We start from the raw sequence: 25,133 nt of genomic DNA, 5'->3' as shown, positions 1-25,133 counted from the left end.
CACAAATGCCTATTTGTAGAATCGATATATGTACCAAGCCTCAGGTGTTGCAAAATGACAAAATACAAGTGACCATTTATTAATGAATTGCTATCTTCTGAAAACCAAGATTTTACAGATCCGGGAAGCATTTTACCTCCTCTCTCTGGCTCACATTCCATACCTTAAAGGAATTGTTTTTACAGCTAGCGACTTTAACGCAGATCCCAAACTGCTGTGCTGGACTGAGACCTCAAAATTCGCCACGTGTAATTTGCCGTGCAATTTCCATCCTATCTGCTTGACGTCTAAGTACTATTGGACATCAGCAGGTTCTTCCCGGGTCTACCTGGCAACCAGAGTCGAGCTGAAATCAAAGGAAGGCATTTTATAGCACGACGCAGGGTCACGTCTGCATTTATATCAGGCTTGCCTAATTTTCTGCGGAAGACGCGAGTGCCATCGCTGCGCAGCGGCACGACTGCTTCGAAGGCGCCAGCAATGAGTTAAAGCCCTTTGCGCCACGGCGCACTCGCGCGGCTTTGCGCTCGGTGCTTCTCTGACGACGAGCCGCTCTGCGTAAAAAGGTGCTTTTTGCAAGTTCGCGGCACTCGACAGATGAAAGTGGCAGCGCTTCAGATGCAAGTATGAAAATAAAACTGCAGCCGCTGAAATCCAGACACCTGGTCTGCAACACAATGATAAGGTTTCTTTAAAATTAAAGAGGGATGACGTCAGTATAATCAAAACCTTTTAGAGCAAGCCAGAGCTTTCTAACCGATTAAGAAGGCCGTGCTTACCATGATATTCTAGGTTAAGTGGTTGTTCTTACTTTTCACAGGTGCCAAAAACACCGACAAATGCTGCATTTGCAATTCTTTCCATTTTCCGCTATCCCTTACAACCGATGAAATAAGTATTACTGCAACAGGGATTTTAAAGCTACCCTTTTGGGGGGAATTTCGCAGCGGAGGCTGGCACTGCCAAGGCCCCGGCCGTGGTGGGACACGCGTGCAGGAGACCAAGGGGGACACTTAAAGTGCGCAAAAGCATCAACCAACACGAAAGCCCTCAGGCCAAAAAGGTTTGGAGCCGTCCTCACGCCTCCCTCCAAATCCCTTCACACCCTACAACCACAATAAGAAGCGCTGCAAAAAGTTCTCCTAAGTATTTCGTATCAAAAATCAGATGCACTGAGTATCTGGGGAGAGAAAATCTCACAGATTAGTTGATTCTGGAAAAAGGGGTACAGCCTGAATACGCACAAACTTCAGAGCCCCGTTACCATTTATGTCATTAATGCGATAATAAAACAACTCTGCTTAAAGTATTGGTTTAATGTAAAGTCTTTCATTATTGCACTCGGCTGTCTGATGCAAATCTCTAAAGTTTGGGCCATACTGTAAGGTAACAATAAGATGTTTTGCTGTAGCTTAAACAATTCATAGTTCATTTCACCTAATCTGAAACAAGCCTTAAAGTCACAGTAAATGCTCCTATAGCCCTTAACGCTGGTTTTCATGAACAGGCTTAAAATCTCTCTCAGCTTTCTCAAGCGTATCATCTTTTAGATCACACCCAGAAATATAAGATAAATATAAAACTTCATGTTTTAGCCAACTGTATCACACCTACCTACCAAAGGCGATGTCCACACTAAATTCATTCATCAATTAGATATTAATTAAACCAGAATTTCAAAACATTGAGGCCTTTGAAAGATTCGGTATGCCACAGTTAACAGTCTTTTGACAACTAATTGCTCAACTTTCACTCTTCAAGTATAGTATACCATTTACTTGCTTTAAATAGAACTGATAAATTAAAAATGTAAATTGGACTGTATTTTTTAACTAAGTTAGAGATTTGTCTATTTTCCATTTTTTGTTATGCATCATTTTTCTAATGAAGAGGGGATTTTTTTTCATTCCTGTTGTAGCTGATAGGAATTCTTCCATGCTTCTCAAAGCTAATGTAATAAAACTACATAAAACGTTTAAGAAAAGCCCCATTAAAATATACAAAGCATACTAATTCATGAAGTCAAAGTCAAAGCAGAGTGGAAATACGAGCTTTAATAAAACTATGTCTGTTGTAAATAACTACTCAAGGACAGTCATTTTTTTGCAAATTGCATGGGATATAGCTTAGTCTACTAGAAGCAAAGAATCGCTCAGTGGGATAAATGCGTCTTAGTCAAAAATAGATTAAAAGATGCAGCCGAGCCATCAATAAGGAGCAGATAGCGCAGTATTGTTTGCTGTTTGTTTTGAAGCAGTAATTGCGGATCCCAGGATTTCAATAAATCTGTGCACATCACGGAAAGAATTGTAGAGAGGAACCGGGGCAACGCGGAGCGCGTTTGGTTCTCGCATGTCACACTGCAAAACAGAAAGGGAGTGCTTCGTAAATTAAGGTCACTTCACATTTATTTGTCAGACAGTTGTTTTATTTCTTTTTTAAGGCATGCCAACCTTGTCTTAAGTAGAACTACCCCAAGGAAGGAGGACTGACTAGACAGAGGCGGAAGAGCATTTGCGCGGCCATGGGTCATAACTCTGGGACCCCCAAGAAACTCTCTGGGAGCGTTAGCCAGGCTGTGCGATCCTGCCAGCTGTGCTGAATTTATGCCTCAGCGCCTAGAGCAACCTGTAGTTGGAGCCTCACAGACGACAAAAAAGCCACCACAAAATAGAAACACGCCAGTATGGTAAGTCTCTTGTACTCAAGGTACAAGTAACGTCACAGGACTTGCAGTCATTTTTTTTTCCCCTCTGCAAATTTACACATTTTGCTGAATATAATAATCTCTCAAACGTGAAACATATTACTGTATCGCAAAGACAAGCCAACAGTACGAGGCCCTATGCCCTCTTAAAAGCAGCGGTTCCTGGAATTCCCTGGCAGCACCAAAACATAAGCATATTTAGCCTATAAGAGCTGCCCTTTGGGAACACAAGTCACCAGCAGAAATAAAACTCGTATATCATTTATATGGCATTACGCTATCAGCCTCACCTCCCAGCACTTCTAAATCACCAAATGTATAGCCTTAAATTTAGCTTTTATTCCTTCCGAGTAGCGCTCGCTGGTAGCCATGTCATTACATGTCATTATCTTCCAGTGGCCTCTTTTTCTGAGTGCTAAAACACATCTCTAAGGAAATGACAGCTTCTTAATTTCTCCACCTCGGCGCCTTGCGAAGAACAAGGTTTCGGCCATTTGCAGATCATGAAAGGGACGGATTCGGGTTCAGAGCTTCTTATTAGCGCAAGGCTGTGGGTATCCGAATTTTGGCATTTAGGGTGGCAAGTGCAGCCTCAGCTTGGCTCATTACTGACTGTTAGAGGGCAATTCTTGAAATGGCAAAAATTGCTGTCTATTCTCAAGTTGGGCAGGGGTGTCCTTGCAGTATGCCGACACCAGTCTCGACTCCAAGAAAATGCAATGGTTCCATGTAGGCTGAAATATATCTGTATGCTGAAAGAGATTTGCATGCACGTGGCAATTACTGAAATGACCTAAACGTTTCTAGATCTGCAAAATGATCTGGTTCTAGGTTTGCACATGAAGAAATCACATTTCCATCATCTGAGTAAATCCTCTCTTTTATTATAAGTGAGAAGTTTATCTTCTGCAAGATTGCTCTGAAACCTGCTGAAGTTACTTGAAGTTTTTCTTGGCCTTATATGAGAATACAAGAATAAGATATAGAGGAATATAATATATTATATTACATATACAGGAAGAAAAACAAAATGATTACTTTGGTACAGGATAGCTTCTCAAAACAGTGCATAAGAAGGTGAAGTTTGATTTACTCACAGCTACTCCTCTCTTCTCCAGCTCTTTAAATACGGATTTGATCGGAAGGGAAAAAAATAGTGTGAGTTGACATCCTCTTTGCTCAATCTGAGGTGGGGTGATTATTTTAACAAAAGGCTTCTCTGGATTTGTTTTATCCTCACTGTAGTGAAGTTTTATCAGGTATTCCAAGTAACCAGTAAGTAGAATGGATTTCCTTCTCAGTGCTTTCATTGTGGCTTGACCAAAAACCTATAATGATTTAAAATCGTTAGAATGATAATGCATTGCCACAAAACACAAAAAGAAGTCGAAGGCGGCTAAGGCCATTTCTGGCCTTTCTAATAATGTAAATCACTTTGGTAACATGGGCACCAAACCCTGTCGTTCTTACTTTGCTAGGTAGCAGATTTCTCCATATGCATTATGCTGCCCGATTTCAGTGATAATATCTGATACACATTATACATATACACAGCAGAACTGGGCTTTTGAGAACAGAGGATGATGTTATTACTTTGCATAATGAAAGACATCCCTGTCTACTGTCAAATAGTTTTACACGCATCCATACCTGCATACATGAATTTGCACACAAAAGCGGTTTGCTAAGGGCGCACTCAGCAGCATATCCGAAGAGGATCCCCAAATTCTCTGCAGATGAAACTGTGCTGAGTAAAACTCAATCGCATACAAGTTTTTCCTGCCTCAAGTAACACAAGTCAAGGGTTAGGACTGAAACATCCCGACTGAAGCGCAAACTGTTGCCTTTAAAAACAGAAGAACTAAATTAACGTATTGACATTGCAGGTGTTGAGTTCTGTGCAGGCAGGGTTTCAGGCTCTCTGCTCATCCAAATAAAGGAAAAAATACTTGTTCAGGTTTGACTTAACAGCTCTTCTGCTCTTATACAGCTACAAAAAACTCGAACTACGATGCAACATGTAAAAGCAATCGCCTAGAAGCCCTGCTTTGCTGCATTAGCAAGAACAAAAAACATGGCAAAACAGCGTGGGAACGAGGGGAAGGCCAGGCAGCGTCTGCTCCCCCCAACCGTGCTCAGGGAAGGGCTCAGCTACAGGAAACGCGGGAAAACGCCCCCCTGGGAACTATCAGCCCCTGCCTCACCCAAAGCCTCCGTTTTTTTCTTCCCGTGTAATCAGCTGCAGGGGAAAACAACAAGATCTAGACAGCTAAGTACCCGGCCGTCCCTTCGCATCAGCGTCCGGCACAGAAACGTAACATAGCCGCGCATAGACGCTTCTGCCTCCACCGACGGCGGCTGCAAAACCAGGGGTCCTGTACACAAATCCACAACCCTCCTCCTCGGGAAATCACCGCTCCGCACCGCAGGAGAAACTTCGGAGCAACACTTCTAAGTTTACATAGATCAAGACCCGAAAAAGCCCATAAAGCAGTAACTGAGCAGTCCTACTTGATTTACGCCAAACCCTGGTTTCCAGCAGCATCTGGAAAGCGCTTTTTTGCAGACTCTCCCGCTTATCCCACGGTGCCATCGCCACCACAAAGGGCTGCACAAAACCCAAAGCCGCTGGATTCCTTTTCTGTGTTTCTGGGCAGCAAACTGGGGCTGCTCGCAGACGGGCGTCACGTTTCGAGCCGTCACCGCTGGCGCAGGTCACCGCGCGCCGAGAAGCGTTTCCTTGGGTGCAGGCAGGCATCGCGCACCCGCAACTATTCACCGCGCTGCGGGAGGCAAAGCGGAGCCCTGCCTCCTCCTGCGACGGGCTTTGCCGCGACACGAGGGCTGGCTCTGCTTCGGCTGCGTGCAAAGAGCTGTTTGCTCAGGCTTCGTGCAAGGAATATTTAGCCTCCGGGGTGAAATTTTAGAAAAAGTTTTTTTTTAAATGTGGTTTTAGAGCACTGCATCTTTTTTCCCACCTATAAAAGGGAGCAGCTCCTGCCATAACAGTCCCTTTAAGCGCTATTGAGGAATAAAGCGCATTAACGCCCGCAGCTTTCACCGTTTCCACTGCAAATGTTGCCTCCTGCTTAATGGGTCCCGGCAATTTCACCAGCCGTCTCTTGCCAGACAAAAACTATCGTGTTTCCCACTGCATTCGAGCAATCGGCGCCGGGAAACCCTGGCAGCGGGGACGGCGCAGCCCCGCTGCTCACGGCTCACGGCGGCAGGCGAAAGGACACCCGCCCGTGCCGACCGCAGCACTGGCAGGCTGGGCCAGAGCACAGCAGCTTCCCCCTCGTCCCGAAGGTCGCGCACAGTTTAAAAACTGGATAAAAATAAAAATTGGATGTTTAAGGGCTGACGAAATGAACTGTCAGGCAGAACAGGCAGCACTGCGCTGCCCTTTGCAGCCCTTCAGCTCTGCGCATGAGCTGGAGAAAGTGTAATCCGCAATTTTCTGACTTTGTTTGCTTAAGATGCTGCATTTTTAGTAAATAAAAGTAGGAATGTGCAGTGCATAGAAATCGCCCTTTATTCCAGCATCAGCCTTACCATTACGCTATAGTTAACAAACTGCTATTAGAAATAAATCTGTCCCACTTACGCTGGTGGCAAAACCTTGGCAACCCGGGCTGACTTGCAAAGCAGGTTAGGAAAAACGATAATCTAGTGCTACAGAGAAATCCATGCAAAACCCCCCTTCCCATCCGCAAAGACCCGGCGCCCGGCGTTGCGGGGGCGAGCCGCCCGGATGGACGCGCAGCTCCCTGCGCTGGGACAGCCCTCCCCGCGCTAATAAATAAAACCAATAAAGCGGCGAGAAGAAAACCAGCCCGGAACGACACCGCGCTCACGAATTCCCCCTTTTAGGGAGCGATCGCGGGCGGTTTCTGCCTGCTCTGTTTGTAATAAAAGCAGATACAACGGATGACGTGTTCCCAGAGCCGCTCGCTCAATTTAAGCTGCATGACATTGAGCAGCCTTTTTTTTGCCTTTTTTCCATAAAGAAGGCAATTAGGTTTTGTCCAGGGAAATATATGTTGAAGCAGCTCTGGATGCAGCCTCTCAGAGCTCCGCGAGTGCTTCCTAGGATCTTCTCCAGCCTCATCCTTCCCGTAACTACATCGAGGCAAGCTCTGAACATCTGTATAGAGAAAGCTGCCATTTGCACCCAAAAAGCCTGGAGAAACGTAGTTCTAGCGTTGGCGCCTGTCTAAAAGCTGGAGGAGCAAACCTCACCTGTACTGAATCCGACAGCAAAGTCTGTGAGAACAGTCAAGAATGGGCATGATATAAAAGGGCTTTTTGTCTCAAGGTTTCTCTCTCCCCCCTCCCCTTCCTTTTTTTTTTTTTAACCTTTTCTGGCATTTTTAAGAAAGACAGCAAAAAACCCCCACAACATTCTTTTAACACTGTTATCCTCTTATATTCAGGGTTAAAGTAAAGCAGTTACTTACCTCCAAACTAGCTTGCAGAGCACAGACCAGTAAAATTGGAGGATTCGATAACCGAAAGCCATTAATTCCTTCACTTAGTTGCAATTCTGGAAAAATGAGTAACAGATATTAATGTTTTTGAATTTTTACTCTTAATCTATTGGACCTTATCTTGAAGTCTACCCTCATGCAATAAAATATATCACTAACATGGCCTTTAGGAATCAGTCATTAAAAGGAAATAGTAATCTATTCACAGCTAATACTTTTAACTTCCAGAGAAGCCCAATTTTATCCAGCAGAAGATCTCATTAGCTGCTTCATGGGAACTAGAGAACTGCAATTAATTTGTTTAAATGGTGTGTGTTAAAACCACCTTTACACTTGAATCTCTTTTAACACTGGCATAAACCAGAGAAACTCCAAGTCAGCAGAGGCACACTCATGTGAAGCCAGAGCGCACGATTAGGGAATCATGTTCCTTAACTTTATTAAACTGACGAGACACGTGGGAGACCACATATGCGGATAAGCGTAGCTTCAGGCCACGTATAGAAGTTACATAGACTTTCGGCTGTGAAATCTCACAAAACCTCTTTAATAAAGGCATAAAGCCTCACTGTACGTTCTGTGTCGTTATTTATATTTTATGCCCCAGCACCTGAGCAGGAGGACGTTGCAAGGGAGAAGGTCTTCACGCACAGCAGCCCAGCTAATTTTATAATGATTATTGCCCAGCTTCTCCCTATCGACTCTCCATGGAAATGAATATAAAACAAGTTTCTTCTTCTAACAGTATTTCAAGGTAATTTGTGTCTCCTGCCGGCTTTTCATAATGCCACTGACTTACATTTGGTCAGAAGAAAAAGACCAGGTGGAGGCTATTAGAGATGCACTCTGCAGTCAAACCCAGAACCGCCTCCCTCCCCCCAAAAAAAAACAAAAATGCAAAGCTCCTTTCTCGTGATCCTTCAGAACAGTTTCTCTGCAGTGCTTTAAAACGGAGCTGCAGAAAAGTCTAGGTGGCAGATGTAGAAAGGAAACCTCATTTCACCACGCTTTGGGGCAAGAAACTTTCAGCTTCTTTTGGAGCAGGTTTGGTTTTGTCTCATGCTCCATCCATTGCTAGTGCAGGGGATTTGGAGATACTGAAACATTCCTGATGTTTCATCACTTATGTCAGATTGCCTTACCTTTATTCATATCATTTCTCATTAATTCCCGTGGAACTAATCCTAAAGTAATATATTAGCCAACACGAATGATAGCAGACCCTCGCTCCTCAGCGTCTTACGAATTGAATTCACTGAGATCCTTTCAAACTTTCTTCCATAGTCTACATCTGCATTTTGAAGGGGTTTTGGTGTTTTTAAGCAAAATGTCTGGAAGCAGGTAACGAGATCAGTATGCCTAGAGATCAAATTTATTTCTATATTACTTTGACTCCATTGTGTTACATATTTGGGATGAGTTTAGTTTAATACCTTTGACACAGGTGAGATGCAAAGTTCTCTCTTTTCTACTTAAACTACTGTAAAAGTGATGCTGGTTATATAAAAATGCATCATAGGAGGTAAAACTGAAAGTATAAAAATACATACTGTTTTCCATGAGGAATCTTGTTTTGAATTCATGACCCCACCAGCCAATTAGCCTAAAATTGGTCAAAAGAAAGTAAGTGAAAAACAACCTTGCTTTGATATGTTTTAACTTGCATTTAAGAGTTAAGAAAAATATAAATAAGATTTAGATACTGAGAACTATATACTTTTCTAATATAACAATGGCATATAAAGGCAATAAATTCTATAAATAGCTAGCATTAACAACTTAATTTTTACTGTTTTGAAATTTCTCTTTAACAACTCAGAATAAAATGTGTTACATTTTTCAATTGACTATTGATTTCTAACAATATCCATTTTGTCTGAATTCATTTTGCAAAATGAAAAATAGAACATAAATACTTCCAGTCTTTTGTTCCTAAGCATTAAATTCCACTCTCCTAAAGTTAGTTTGATGAATATTGAAAGCCAAAAGGTGTTATAAATGTCAAACTTAATTTCACAAAGCAAAGGAATTAGTGAAAACAGTAGATGGGCAACAGGGTCCTAGAACAAAGATTGTGCTGGCTTTGTCTTTTCCTTGCTGTGAGACAAGGATGTGAATTCTGGAGTAAATTGTTTTTCTCCTGAAACTGAGATTACTATTCAGAAAAGATCCTTCAAAATTAAATCCAAAACAATTTACTCCAAAGATCAGATTTTTCAGATCATCTCCAAGAAAAAAAAAAAAAGTAAAGGTCTGTTACTTTGAAAATCATTTATCCAAGCATTTTAATTAAGATGACATTACATTATTACTGTTTCCAAACTTGAAGGGAAACCTTCTCAAGGACACTGCTATAAACAGGTTTCCAATCCATGCAGACACATGTTGGGAAATAGAGAAATAAGTTTCTGGTAGTGGATGGGATGCTATTTGAATCCTTTATGGACTGAGATACCACAAAGTATTGCAGTGGCATTAACCCTTCTGGACAAGAGGTGGATGGGTCGGATCCCAGGAGCGGAGTCGGGGCTGGGGACTTTGCTCCCATCTCCCAAAGCAGCTGGATCGCACCCGGTGTCTGGGCGCCGCAAGATACAAAGAGTACCAGAGAGCAGCAGAAAGGAGAGAACCACAGCCTGCCTCCATTCCTACCCTAAAAATGCCATTTTTTGCCCCATGTTTCAATCCTCACATTGTTATGACACATAGGAAAACATGGCCAAAGACTCCTTCCTGAGGTCTCTGGAGATGGAGGTATAAAGAGCGTTTCTTTCAAGGCTTTGCTCCGTTTTCTCTATGCCAGGTAGCAGAGGTGGTGGGGATAAAGCCTAGCAATGTTCAAAATTTGTAGTAGTAAAAAAAACAATCTAAGAGTAAAAGCTAAGAGTAAAAAAGAGGTAGATCAGCCTTCTTGGAGAGGAACAAAGAAAAAGAAGAACAGCCTCTGTCTAAAGCAGGAACACTTCTCTGCACTACGCTTAGAGGAACTTAACTCTGTAGTATGAAGACCGCATTTGAGTTAAAGCCTTGTTATAGACTTATATAGTCTTATCGTGCATAGTGCAAAATAGAGTACTTGGTATTTCTGTACAACAACATAGGTTTTATGTTTACTTCTACGAAAAGCTCTGAGCTGCATCTAAACATGGTGCATACAGAAAAAGCACCGAGTTTTTTATTGCTGCATGATGTTTCTACTCTTCTAAGACCCATGAAAATCAATAGTGCAATACATATTCATTTCAAATGAGATATTACATTGCCAAAATGAATATTCCCCACATAAAATATACTACAGGTTCTGCACATGTGACTCCATTACAGATGCTTTGAATCATAAAAGATATTCCAGCTATTTAGTATTACTGTATAATACCTATAGAATATTTTGCCATAAACCCTGAATTACTGTATATTACTACAACATCCTACTGATGTCAATGGCACACAAATTCCATGAAGTCCAAAAGTTTTGCCCAGCAAAAACCCAGTGTGAAATGTAGCATGTGGACTAATATTCTGTAGTGAGGAGAAACAATAATATGTACTATTTGGACCATATCCTAAAGTCAACTCTGGTTGTGTCTCAAAAGCTCAAAACTTATTAACTCTGAAACTAGCTTAAAACCAGACCTCTGCTGCAGTGCCATGTTTGGAACTTGGGAACTGAAATTTCAGAACTTTTCCAAAATGACAGAATGAAGGGGGTTTTTTTTAAAGACAGTTCTAGCTGTCTTGCCCTTTCCTACCATAACTTTGACAATTTGCTTTTTTTTTTTTTTTTTGGCTGTTCTAGAACTTCAGAAGTGTCACTACAGGATGTGCACTTTGATGGTTTAGGACCAGAGCTGCCTCATTGATCTAATGGTCCATATGGATGTCATATTATTAAACATTTAAGATGACAGGCTCCAAAGTGTTGAAATTAACAAAAATCTTTACAAATTAGCAATTTGCTGTTTACAATTTTCTGTGAAAAATTTGAAATGAGGGTTGCCACTGCTATGCCAAATTTCAGCCTGTTTTGATGGGAAATAGCTAAGGTGTTAAACCCTAAACATAAGGCTTTATAAATGCTTGCTAAAAATAATAGGCAATAAAACTGCACATTAAGATGCTGCAGTAAAATTTTGTATTAAAGAGTTGTTACTCTGCATGCAAAATGGGTATTTTGAAGTGCAGTTGCCATTTTGACTATTCTTGCTTCAAAAACAAAGGCACCAAGATCTAAATCGATTTTGAATTTCAAGCCATAATCTTTGCAAAATGCATAATATAGGAGAATCTGAACAGTCGTATTTGATGTTTTTGTATTTAAAAACACCTTAAGCTTGTATGTAACTGGACTCTAGAGTTAAAACTTTCTCATTGCAGATAAAGCCCAGTTCATGAATAACTTCTAAAATGGAAGGTGAGATATTCTCTTTCATCACTCAAACAAAACCCACATCCTCATGTTCTGATAGCAATGAGGACTTCCCAGAGAATTTTGTAACCTTCCAAAGTGTACACAGAATTAGTTTTTAAATGTGCAACATACAATTTAAAGCAAGCTATTACCTGCTTGATTTCATGACAAATAGGCATGAAAGCTTTTCAAATTCCTTAATTTATCCCCAAATTTTCACTTATTTTACAAATCAATAAGCAGAGATTTGCTGAGTCAGAAAATGCTTCCAGAAAGGAACACTGTCCTCTAATATAGTCCTCCTCCTTTTAAGCACATTTACACCAGGGAACAATTCCTTCAATAAGTGTTTTTATTTAGCTCATTTTCCCCCTTCATATCTGTATGCGTTAGTGTGAAGCACTGGTGGTTCATAACTTGAGCCATCTCATTTGCAGTTGCATTAATGATGCAAAAGCATGGGCTCTAATGATGATGATGTATGCACAGTGTAGGCAAAGAAGATCCAGTTAAATAACACAGGAAAAATACAAAAAAAAACCTTTGACCTTTGCTTCGAGTTACAATCATGCTACTCATTTATAATTTACAGCCTGAAGCAACCTGGGTCTCATTTCCCTTCTTGGAAAGAAAGAAACTCTTGAGCAGTGATAGAGAAAACAGGGAAATATTAATGCAGCCTGATTTTTCCAATCCAGGGGAATTCGTTCCAGGCATCTTGTCATTATATTGGGCGAGAATCATTTTCTGTCCACGAGAAAGCATGTCGGAAAGCTACAGCAGGAATGCAGTGTGAAGTGAGCAATACTTTATGTTAAAGTTGCCAGCCACACTGTGCGTGGAGCAGTGTGTCTCCCCTCAGCAATCAGGTCACAATTCTATCGAGAAATTTCCTATGTCTTTCTTAAATGATATCTGTATTAGGAGCGTATACCAGCAAACCACGCTACGTACATGAAACTACGGATTAAGCTAAATCATATACAGGCAGTTCTGAAGGGCAGTTTGCAAGAACTTCCACGTGTTGGCAAGGTTTTAATTGTGCATCCTACTATTTTAGCTATGAGTAAGAAGAGGGAACCGGTATTAGGGAAGTAGTAAGATACTTTTCCCTGCACCTGTCTTTAGAAGGAAACTCACAGCTTTATGGCTGAGGAGTTTCAGACCCTTTCTCCCATAAAGAGACTTTCACAAGACAGTACCTAGCAATACTGGAAAACACAAAAGAAAGTTTATTCCAAGGAACTGGCATAGATATGCCATGTCTGCAAAGGCAACTTAACACAGAAAGAGAGAATGGAAGGGCTAATCATAATCATTAAGCTCAGTTTCCTGCAATCCCAGACATCCATGACATAAATGACTAGTTTAAAAGGGTCTATAATACATTGATTCCATATGTTTAGGGCTCACAATATCCTTAAGACCTATAAAAGACGACCAAGAGGCACACTACACTGTGATACAGGCAGAGGTTAACTGTGTCTCCAGTATCCCTCCATTAGCAGGGAACGTGTTAAACAAATAACCCACAAGGCCTTAACAATTAGACTGCCAAAATAGAAGAAAAACCTGTCTGAGGTTAGGGACAAGCTGTATCTGACCTCAGTCATGGTGATTTGATCATGTTTAAGCATCATCCTGCTACCTAAGAGAACATGATGGTACCAGACCACTAATGCCAGATCCTGAGTCCAGGTTTGCCCAGCTTTCAATGCTTCAGAAGGCTTGGTTAAAAAAAGAGAAACCCCGAGAAACCAATGTTATAACCAACTCCCAAAATGCAAAAGTATTCCTTAATATGACTTACATCCATATATGAGTCTCTAACACACAAAAAAATTTAGTTCTAAATCTTGAGCAGCGTCCTGGAGCTCCACATAGTGCAACATAGACATTAAAAAGCAGCTGGGGCTCAGGTCTTTAGCAGGAACACCCCCTAATGCTGCTGTATTCAGGTGAAAATCAGTCCCAGAAGCCAAAGATATAAACAAACTCTTGTATCACCCTCCCAAAGCCATCTGACTCTTGCTCACATTTACAAACAGCTCAAATTTCCAGCATCATTTCCAGAAAGTTTTCAGAACTCTGCTGATTTTTGTCAGTCTGCTCTTCTCTACATTTGCATCTGTCAGCTAGGCTTTTCTTTACTAAAACCTATTCGAAGTAGACCGTTACATTTCTTCATTTCCACAGTCTTCCTCCCCCAGAAGGGCCCATAAGGTTTCCAGTAACTCAACAACAGACTGATGTTCATTCTCATTGTGTTAACATAAAAAATCTGGGCAGCCACTTCACTTACCCACATGCCTTCTGGAGCATCAAGTATACAGTATCTGTACTTGTCCCATAAGCAGAGTTTAGAAAACCTAATCTAATACTCGTAAGAGGGAAGAGAGCACCCACGTGTGTGTCACAAACTATAGATACACAAGTATGGACTGACTGGGCCAAACCAGCGTCAGACAAACCCAAGGGGCTGCAACCGGTAAGGAAGGACAAGGAGCAGGTGAGGGGAGGAGAAGAGTCAGGCAGCCACTTCTGTCTCACTCCTGCAGAGTCCAGCGCGCTCATACATCTAACTCAGCAGCACGAAGCTCATGAAAAACCAGCCCACACACCTCTGACTTGCACAAATCCGGTATTTGTGAGTGCACATGGTCTGCTAGGGCTTCAAGCAGACTTTGAAGACAGACGCGATGTCCAGGCTCGATAGTCAAGGCACAGTCTGTCCATTCTATTCTGCATTAATTTTATTGCATTTTTTAATATATTTGTGTGTATACATATATGCATATAGATATATGTATATTGCAAGTCCAAGGGCACAATCGTGCTCCTCTGGATTCAATGCCAAAATTTAGAATAAATAGAAAAAAATCAAGCCTTCTAAACCGAGCAAAAAACACGCTGTTCATTACTTTACATAGCATATTTTTGGCTCACTGACTGGGGTTTGAGAAGGAGTTTCAATTTTCTTTGCTATCACAGACTTGCCTGATCATGGATGAATCATTTAGTTTTTCTGTGCCTCAAGCTCTCATCTCCAGAAATGATGCTGAGTACTGCCCTAACTCTCTGGTGAGTGGTGAAAATATATTCATTACCATGTTTTCACATACTTAGTAATGAGGACCATGTAGGAATAGAAAAATAGATTTCCTTGGAGTATTTTACACTGGATTTCTTGCAATACGGATGGGCAGAGGGGAGTGGGAGGCCATGGCTGATGCCACGGTTTTCTTTTTTCCCCCCCTCTTCCCCTCAGCCTTTTCCTGAATTATCCTCTCAGGCTCAAAAGTTTTAGAGATCAGGGGTTTTTTTGTTTTTTTGTTTTTTGTTTTTTTTTGGGGGGGGGGGACATGTCACTTAAGTGGCACTTAAGAAAGGAAAATAAAAGAAAAAAAAAATCAGCATTTCCATCACTTACCTTCATACAGTAGTTTACTGAAGCAAAACCAAAAAGCATATGGTAGGACCACGGTGTCCCACATTTGCACCACCTGAAACGTGGGCTGCTATTTGGTTGAAATGAGCTCCCGCTAACGATGCCTATCCCGGCCTGCCCGATTACACTGCAGCTCGGTCTCCCTAATACCGAGCGCAGCGGCTGCGTCCTGTCTTGACCCAGCGCTCCCCTGCTGACAGCTTGCTGCAAGGAAGGAAACATTTCAAGCAATATTTGGTGTGGTGATGAGGGGTCTGTTTAATCAAAACAAGGAATAATTGAGAAGTGACTCCCAGTTTCATCACCAAAGTGCAGAATTCAAAGATTTTAACCCTCCTGTGTAAGTGAAAAATCTTCGTATATTGTGAAGCTGTCAATTATGGAACATACTTCATAGCCTATATGCTTGGCTAGGATTTGCATGGGGGATTAAGGGAGTTAGCAGCTAGCCCCTGTTAGATGCCTATAATATTTCGAAACCTAACTCTCACTATCTTCTTCAGAAAACCTTGCCATGACTGCCAGAAGCTATATTTAAAGTCCCTGGGTTTTTTTCTCCGTTATATCTACTACTTGGATATCCTTTATCCCAAATGCTAATGGACTTATTTCATTATTCTCTTCTGTGCAGTGTCTGTGGTTAATTTTAAAGTAGAATCTGTTGTGAGAATTTGAAAAGCTTTTGAAGCCCAGGTAATTATTAGCTTCAGACTTCTGTAGTTTTGGACTTCCACATACCCTGATGCTTCCTTACCCTTTTCAACTCATTACAAATGTTTCCTAATTATTAAGCATATGTGACTTGTGAGCAATGCCATGCATTATTAATGGACCGGTCTCTTAGAACTCAGCGAAAAAAAATCTGAAGTCCTCATGAAAAGTTGCTACTGTGAAAGTAGTAACTTTCCATATTTAATATCAATGAGGCTTTACTTTGTCAAAAGACCAAAGTAATATGATTGTATTAGAAGCTAATAACATGACATTTTTCTTCTGTTAAGTAGCTTGCATTTTTAGTACCATCTAAAGGGAGACAGTTTTTCTCCTCTATTTTGAGACTTGTCTTAGTTAAAAATGGCTAAATTCCCTTTCTGCCTAGCAGTAAATTTTAACAGCAAAGTTCAAAATCACTAAAAACATTTTATAATCTAAATATTGACACATAGTTAACTATGCAACTGAGATGGATGAAATTACTCAAACATAGAGGATTTTGTAATCAGCATCACCCTTTTTCCAAAAGGAACTGGACAGCACTCTCAGCTCCTGGACATCACTGTTCTCAGCAGGGGAGAATTTACTGCAACTGTTGCAACAATTAGAGACACCCTTGGGTGAAAAACCTGGCTGTTTGGTCAATCAAGCACAAGGTGATTTACAGCTGATGGGTATTTGAAGACAGAGGCTACACATGTTCTTCTTGAATTGATTTTTCTCCTCGTTAGTCTTTTAGACTCAACACAGGTGGGAATACACCAATCTCAGCATGTCCCTCCCTATTACCCCTCCAGGTCAAAACAAGAGGAGACTGAGTTCGCTTCTGCAGCAGGAAACAAGTTGCTTGCACGATGGCTGTGCACAGCACTCTGAGAAACCTCAAATGCGCCTGCGATGATGGATGATGATTTCATTTGCGGTGAGCAGGCAAAAGAAAGGTTACGATCAAGCCGCAGACAAAACCGGAGCCTAAATTAAATCCTGGGAAAAAGATCTTCCAAAAAAACCAACCCCTCTAAGGCTAATGAAGTTGAATGCAAAACTGTTAAATCAGCTTATGAACAACTATTATCACAAAGTGCTCATATATCACTTCCACTAGCCAAATATCAGATATATGAAAAGGGGGAATACAGCCAACTGTATGCCAGCACATTTAGTAAGAGAAAATCAAATCCTCTGCCTAACACCAGAAATTAAAAATCAAGCAGGGAGCCAATTTACTCACAGAGATATTAATAAAGTTCTCACTGATCTTTATAAACTATTGAATAGTTCCCAATTATATTACGGTGATAAAAAAAGGCATATTACATTCATTAAGAATTCAGTAAATTTTTCTAGGCTGTTTCAAATAGATTAAATTAAACAAGAAGCAAAAGCAACAATCCCTCCTAGAGGTACTTTTAAATGTGAATTCTGACTTAAAGGAGACTTGGATGGTTTTGATTACCATGATGCATTTACTGAACTATACAGTCTCCTCAATCTCTTGAATAAATCTTTGAGGGGGTGATATCAAGACAGATTTCTAAATACATATATATAGCTGACTGAACCATAGTATAAAAATTTTAAGCTGTGTTGCCTCAGGTTTTCGTTGTTTTTGAATACAGCAATTGCAGTATTAATGCAAGACCTTTATCATGCCAGAATCCTTATTAGCTGAAATGCAAGAGTTATCACCTCTGCTCTTTGCCTGAAAAAAGGATCACATTAGATGACCTTTTTTTTTTTTTTTAAAATGTATGTCAGTGGACAGGCTGGAACTAATTGGATTCAAAGTTTTACGAGTCAGAGTTACCACAGAATCCAGCTGTGTTTCAAAACATTTACTATCAATAAACGATACACAAAGAGAAATGAACTCAACCTGAGTTTATAGAGCTGAACTCTAAGACAAGAAATCATTAAGAGGACAGAAACGAGCATCTTTCAGGGTTCGAGTCCCTCCTCCAAAGAGGGCTGAAATTTCATCTCACAAGAGAACATGACAGAAAGGTGACTTCGGGACCTTTCTCTAAACAGAGCAGGCAAGAAGACATGAGGATGCGTCATGAAGCTCTCCAAGAAGCTGCGTGATCCCAGGGCTGTGGCCAAAGCAGGAAGGTATTTGGCCATGGCAGGGCGAGCTCTTGGACACGCTCCGTGTACAAGACCCCAGCTACTTGGAGCTGAACGGATAGCCGAGAGTTACAAGAATATCCTCCGGGGACATAAATCAATAAAAAGGTAAGTGTACTAGGGGCACGGAAATGTAAAGGACTACAGCTGCTGCTTTCAGATTGGAGCAGTTTTGTGAGGCATGCCAGGACATTGAAAGCACATTCAGTTCTGAAGAATTAGAAACAATTCCCCACTATGGACTAATGAACTAACACGTGCATAACAAACCTGATGTTTAAAGGACACATGCTTAAATGAGAATCTTAGAAGGAAAACCTCAGAGAGAGTACAAAAATGGGAATGAGGTGGAAAAAGTGAAAAATGATCAAATGCTGAAAATGAGACAACATCTAGAGGAAAATCCCAAATGCCAAATTGCATTAGTTCCAGCAGATTTCTAAACAGAGGTAAGAGAACTCATAATGGAAACGGCAGAAGATTTACTTAATGTTTTTGTTGAACATAAACTCTTTCCTCCCTAGGAGAGAAAGCGGCTGGATCAGGTTTTGTGAGGCGGGTGCACAGATGCAGAGATTAAGTAGTACAAGAGGGGAGCTAACTCTTCAGTTTGTGACTTTCGTCAGAGGTGTGCAACACCGGCTCGTGTTAGATCTCCGGTATCTCACGCAGCAGGAAGGAAACGAGCTCATCGCCTTCTCTTATTGGCACAACCGAGGTGCAGCAGCAAAGTGCTTTCAAAACCACCTCCCTCTTAAAAGCCAAGAACTGAGGCACAAAGGGCATGCAGCTAGCAATGTAAGTCTTTAAGTGGCAAAAAGCCTCCGCAGCTGCACCGACTCGGAGGAGAGCCCTGGGATCTCTTCCTTGCTAGTTAACCAGGATGCAAGAATTGCCCCCAGGCTATGTTCACCTTTCCAACAAGCTAAGCCTGTTGTGCCTTTCATGTATTCAAACAACTGTGTCTTACACCAGCTGATGAGAAAAACTACAGGCTGCAGTCAGGGAAACTGCGACCATGAGAAATGTAGGCCAGCTGCCCTCACCTTTCCAAGGGTAGGAGTAGGAGGAGGCAGTGGCAGAGCAGACTAAATGGTTTATGTCCTGCCAGCATGAAGCAGAAGGACAGATGCACAAGAAATTTGAATTGGCCCGTCATGTAAGCCAGCGTACTCCCCCACAAATTCCCCATATGCCTTCTGGAGGCATCCAGTATCAGGCAGGCTGATAAGACCTAGGTACTGGCCACAAGGTCCAGGCACCTCCTGGAGCTGCAAGGCCTCGGTAACATTATCAAACTCTTTAAAAGAGGAGAGGAAAAAAACAAGAGAAAAAGAAAAAAAATACGTTGCAAGAATTTTTGACCAGCCTCAGACTAAGAAAAAGAGGCTATGAGAAGAAGCCTGCTTTAAAGTGGTACTGCTGGTCTGAACATATGAAAGAGCAAGTCACAGGACAAAGATTTAAGCATATGCAGAACCCACAAATCTGTCCTCGGGATGCCTACACCAAACATACCGATGCTATAAATACTGTTTTAGAGAAGAAAGATCTGACTCAGTGAAGCTAAGTGTTTTTGTTTGCTTGCTTATCTCTACGCGTGGGTTTTGTCTAGGTTTTAGTTGTAATTCGAGTACAGACTTTCCTTATCTTTAGTGAGCTTCCTCCTCTTTTTGATTACAAGAAGGTAAGTAAAGGCAGGGAGGTATGGGACAATACTGAAACAGGAAAAAAAAAAATTGTCTTAATGGGTCAGCTGTGCACCCACTTCAGTGCTACCATGGCTGGTGACTGCAAATGCTCTCAGGCCTCTTCCTTCCCTCCCACAGGTTAATCCAGGCCTGCAGGTTAAAAATGCAAAGGAATGCCTTGATAATAGGCATCAAAAGCAGGAATCAGTCCATGCTTTTTAAAACCAATATTTTACATATTTGAGAAATTTTACAGAAAACATGTCTCTGATTTTCCACATGCTAAGTTTTGAGTGTTCAAAACTAAAATTAAATGTCTGGGCTGCATAGGAGGACACAAAAGGAAAGAAAATAGGACATTAACCATTACTTTCACATGCGCACTATCTTTTAGGTCATACAACATAATATACAACAAATTTACTAGTACATAATCCCATGAGTTTACAAGGAGACATGAAGTTCCTGTTTCAAAGACCTCAAAATCTAACCAAGACAAAGGTGACAAAACATAGGGGAACACCATCAGAGAGGAGAGAATGAGAGGATTACTTATCATGACAAAATAAGCAGGGTTGCTTGAAGATATAGCTTAATTATAAAGGAGGATTTGAAGGAAGAGGGGGAGCGAATGCTTGGCAGAGAACTGGGAGACAACCATAGGCATAGGAGTGACATAAAAGGATGCACAAAAGCTGGAGAGTTGAGAATGGGGATAGATGATATGGGAATAGGTGAACGCGCATTAACCTCACTTTTTTTTTTTCCCCTCCATTCCCTTCTCTCAAAGACTCTCTCTAAAGTTAAAAGATGCTCTTGGATATTTGCCATTCAGTTGGTGAAGCTGAGAACACACCCCTGCAGGCCCATCATGGGCCTAGATTGGCCTAATAAATCACTTGTCCCAAGACAATGCAATTAAGCCTAATTAGCCAATGCCTTTATTCCTAAACAGTCTCTTCCCAGGGGAGGTTTTAACTTTTGGTTTTTAAATTAGCTCAAGGAGCTAAATTGCTCTCATCTCCTTGGCAAAGAAACAGTTCATTTTTACCTTAATATGGGATACTTTATGCACTCCAGAGACAAGTATTGCATGCCACAAATAGCTCACCGATATATTACTGAGCAATTCGAGTACGCTAGGACCAGCGACAAATCCTTCTGCAAACTTGTACACTTTTATCTGTGACCGCTAACTTTTGACCTTGCTCCATTCAGTGCAGCTTCCTGGAAGCCCTCTATATTGCTTCTGCAGATCCTCTCCTTCGCCAGGGTGCTCTGATCTGATATAATTTTCAGAAAAGCTGAGCTATGCAGATCTGGTAGACTCCAAAGAAAGTAAAGGTCAGTGAAAATTTGGCCATCTTGGTCTATTTTTCCTCGAAGCATTTTAACCAAGAGCAAATATAGTTCTTTGCAGTATGGTAGATATTTATATCTACTATATATACACACACACTATACTATATGTATATCTACTATATATATGCACACATTTTATATATATAAATATATATACATGCTATATCTATCTACAACCTTCACCACCTTTTTGTGACCATCCTCTTGTCCCAACAAGAACCACACTATTCCACAGGTACATTATTTTCACAGAAGCTTCAGCCATTTAGTTTGGGGACTGCGTGGCTCTAATGAAGAATGGAATAACATAGTGTCTCCTTCAAGAGAATAACTAGAGGAAGGCTCAACAGGAGCTACCAGCCCTGCCTGGAAGGAATCAAGCAGACACTTGCAAAATAAAAAATACTGAGCAAATAGGATCTGTCACTGGAGCTGCGGTATGCAGAGCTTCTGGGAAAAGGGGAAAGTGGAGATGCCAGGCACCTTGGATATCTTATTTTTGTGTATTTTATACCAGTGTAAAAGTTCACAGATCAAAACTATGCAGGTCTTTATAAAGGGTTCCCATATGTGCTCTGGCATTTTCATTGGGACCATAAGTCAAAAAGGAAACCGATCTAAAAGAAAAGGTTGATTTCTCACCTCCATCTGCAAAGAATTTGTTTGAAGATAACTATTTCATACTAGCTTTGAGAAGCACAGGGTATCTTTTTGGGTTTTGTTCTTTGATACTTTTTTTTATCCTGCAATAAAAGCTGACATGCTCTTTGGACATACAGCACATGCAGCATTTCTCCACATCACACAAACTTTTTATTTTTAAACTCTACCTGCTGCGAGTCTGTGCTAAAGTTAAGTCTTGATAAATCCTTTCATTTTAAACACTAGACTGTGTACAATTTTCATTTAATCCTCTGCCAAGGCTTATCTACTATTCTCCTGGATGCTTTACATACATTTACTTCCCTTTCATCTTTTAAAACTGTGCCTTACTTTTTATTATAGGGATTCAGCGAGGTCTGTTCTTTTCCCCTATCTCAGGGCTCAGCAAGTTTCCCTCCCAACCCTTATGCCAGCTGACAGCAGAGTTAAACTCACCGTACAATTATAACTGCGGATACTCGAGTGTGAATGCCTAGCTTCCACACTACCTTTACCCCACACACTTACAAACATTCACATTTCTGTATAGCTAATTTGTTTGGTAAATTTTAATTATCCTTCTTTATATAAATGGAAAAAGTGAGGAACAGAAGAGAAAAAGAAGCTTTTTCAGGACACGACAGGCAAGGCAAGCTGAATTTCAGCATTAGTTGGACACCTTAGGGCTATCTGTGCCTTAGAAAACATCGCCTCTGCGACATAGCTGAGTTCACAGGGACAGTCTGCGACAGAGGATCAGGCAGGCAGTAACTAGCCACACAGTTTCAGTACTACTTCATACTCCTGCTCTGACCAGGCCTTTCCTATTTGAAATCCTCCCATGGAGACATCACCCTAGCACAATTAGCCAAGAATAGATTGCATTGTGATATATAGAGCAGGTATTAAAAAAAGCTCTTCAGTATTAAAAAAAGACTTCAAAGGAGCTGAGATCATGTGAGAAGAGGGATATATTGGGCCCATATATGTCAGATTGATCCAGTTTTACTACTAAAGGAAGAAAGATGGAGGCCTAGCAAAAGACTGCCTGACACATTCAGGTAAAGATGTTAATGATGATGGTTACAAGATGTAAGTTTTAGACCCATGGCCCTTGCAGCGAATTAACGAATCCAGCATCAAGTAACCAGCATCCCCACGTGCAACCAGGGAGTGCAGAACAGGGCAGGGGACAGGGGGACCTCTATCTTCGTAGCCTTGGTCTTCCCACCACCAGGCCTGAGGATCCAACCTTGCTCTTGTGCATGAGTAACCTTCTTAGCTAGCAAATTGCTGAGGCTGAAAAAACTCGCAGGAAGCTTACAGGTACATAAAGAAGGAAAGTGGCAGAGGTATTGCTTTTTATCTGCTGGATATGACATGCGCTGTTATTGAACACCACCAGTTTTGGGTTGCCTTGGTTTGCACGTAGGTTGCCCCAACCTTGGTCTGCAGACTCCAAGCAGAAAGTGGCTTAGGCAAGCCCTTTCCTGGTGGAGGAAGGCTGTTAAAGAAACAAATGCGTCTTCCTCCAGTTGCATTTTAAAAGAAAGCAGCAGCAAATAATCATTGCGTTGTCTCTAGTCCAGGGACCAGCTCTGGGAATGCCCTTTGGAGCCACAGATGTGGGCAGCGCCTGGAGGGGAACCTGGTTTCTAGGAGAGGGCCCAGCTGCAAACTGAGTGCCCGCTCCTTTACACCATTAACAGTGCAAAACTCTGGGCACAGAAAAGCACACTCGAGGTCTGCATCTTTGAATTATGGTCAGAGCATACATTTATTATTAAAATATAATACATTACTGATATAAAAAATAACTACCTAGCCAATAACTTGAAGAAAATATGAAGGATGAGACAAATTAGAAAATCCATACAGGTGGGTAAAGTGACTCACATAATATTGGCTGCAAGTTAAAAACAGTATTTCAGTCTAAATGACAAAAGGGGATCAGCCGGATTGGAATTTAATCAGCCACTTACATGTGGGCTGAGGCACACAGAAATGGAGAGTTGGGTACTTCTGCTTTTGAATGAAGTTGTCTGGCCACTGGGTGTCATCCTTGATTCAGACGACAGCTGAAGACTTTAGATACAACATAAAATCCGCAACTTCCAGAGCAGTTAAATTCCACTCTATTTGATTGTACAACATTCAGCAAATTGCTCTGCATTTAAATCAGCTATAAAATTGAATACTTTGACATAGACAAATTCTCCTTTGTCTCACTGCCTTATTTGGAGACCTGAAATGGCTGGTTGATGTGGAAAAGAAAGAAAAGTAATGCAACCGGGGCATATTAACTACAAACAATTTGATGAGTGATTATCAAATCTTAGGAAATATGAAATAACTATGATTAAATAATGTTAACGGTCTCTGCAGGAAGTTTGGAATTGTATCCTTAATTGGGTCCCAGGCTGAAAAAGTCTATTTCATAGAAGCATTTAAGACATTCAGTATCTAGATTCAATACACAGGTTAATGACTATGTATGAAGAACTTGGTTCAGAAAAAACTCATTTAAGCTCCTACCTGCAATACCAAGCTAGTGCCCTCACAAAAGTTTCAAAATTTTATCAAGGAGGGAAAAAAGGCCTCCAAGTCCTTGAGGGTTTTTTTTCCATTCCTCCTATTGCTATTCTGTGCTTTCTAGCAGGCTCACTCCTTTTTGGCGCCCTGCATCTTCCCAGACTACCCAACACAGCCAGCGCAGACAAGCTGCACCCCGGAGCCTCAGCCACCGGAGTTCCCCAGAGCAACGAAGGAGATGGCCAAAGAGTAACTAGGTGATGGACAATTAAAAGGACAAAAAAAAATGCAGTATAATCTGGGAGGAAAGGGAAGTTTGTGAAGTAATCCAGAAGAATATCCAGATATTCAGAATATTTTTTTCCAGTGTTCACATGTGAGGATCAAATCAGCTCATGACGGTCATATATCTTTATAATGAGTTTTCTGTTATGGTGACCGAGAAGAACTCATCAGCGTTATTTTGTTATCTACCAGGAGTCTAGACAGTCTAAAACCAGCACATGGCACAGTGAAGCTGCTTATTATAATATTATCTCTCGCTGAAACCTGATTTAGTTTGTCTTCTTCAAGCTAAAATAAAAGCAAGTGCCAGCAGTTTCTCCAGGTATTACAGCCAGAAAGAAGTGTTTACATTTGTCAATGTATTAAAAGTCTTAAACCTACTGTTCTTAATATACATATATAGACTACAGTCATATAACATTTTAAATAACAGGTATTTTTTTTTTAATGCAGCTAACCTCTGTTCTGATAGCACAGCTTTTCACGGATTATAAAGTCTTTGAGAACAGAGATCTCCATGTAATGCTTCCTAGCTTTACCAGTGGATATAATTTTAATGAAAACATGCCAGCATTAAAGAGCTATTAGACACAGAGCTGAAATTGGCTTTGATTTTGTTCACGAACTGGAGACTATGATGATTTAAAAAATCCATTTTTAAAGGAAAAAGTTAAGTATTCTCTTTACTTTAGACTGTCTCATAGGCATGATTGGGCTACTTATTTTT

General features: G+C 41.0%; 1 protein-coding gene across 1 annotated transcript in view; it reads right to left on the bottom strand.

Moving 5' to 3' along the window:
* Positions 1-2,034: 2,034 nt before the first annotated feature.
* The window catches only part of KYNU (kynureninase), a 59,153-nt gene continuing 36,054 nt past the window's right edge, over positions 2,035-25,133 (bottom strand). Inside the window, exons 11-14 of the mRNA XM_067298596.1 lie at positions 8,748-8,800; positions 7,168-7,253; positions 3,805-4,035; positions 2,035-2,360 (exon numbers count right to left, since the gene is read on the bottom strand). Of these exons, the coding sequence (XP_067154697.1) occupies positions 2,208-2,360; positions 3,805-4,035; positions 7,168-7,253; positions 8,748-8,800 (523 nt within the window). The 3' untranslated portion in view covers positions 2,035-2,207. The remainder of the gene's footprint in view (positions 2,361-3,804; positions 4,036-7,167; positions 7,254-8,747; positions 8,801-25,133) is intronic.

This window comes from Apteryx mantelli, chromosome 6 (genome assembly GCF_036417845.1).
Source record: "Apteryx mantelli isolate bAptMan1 chromosome 6, bAptMan1.hap1, whole genome shotgun sequence".
Taxonomy (NCBI): domain Eukaryota; kingdom Metazoa; phylum Chordata; class Aves; order Apterygiformes; family Apterygidae; genus Apteryx; species Apteryx mantelli.
Note: the sequence above shows the minus strand (reverse complement) of the source record. Positions and strands in the feature narration are given on the sequence as shown.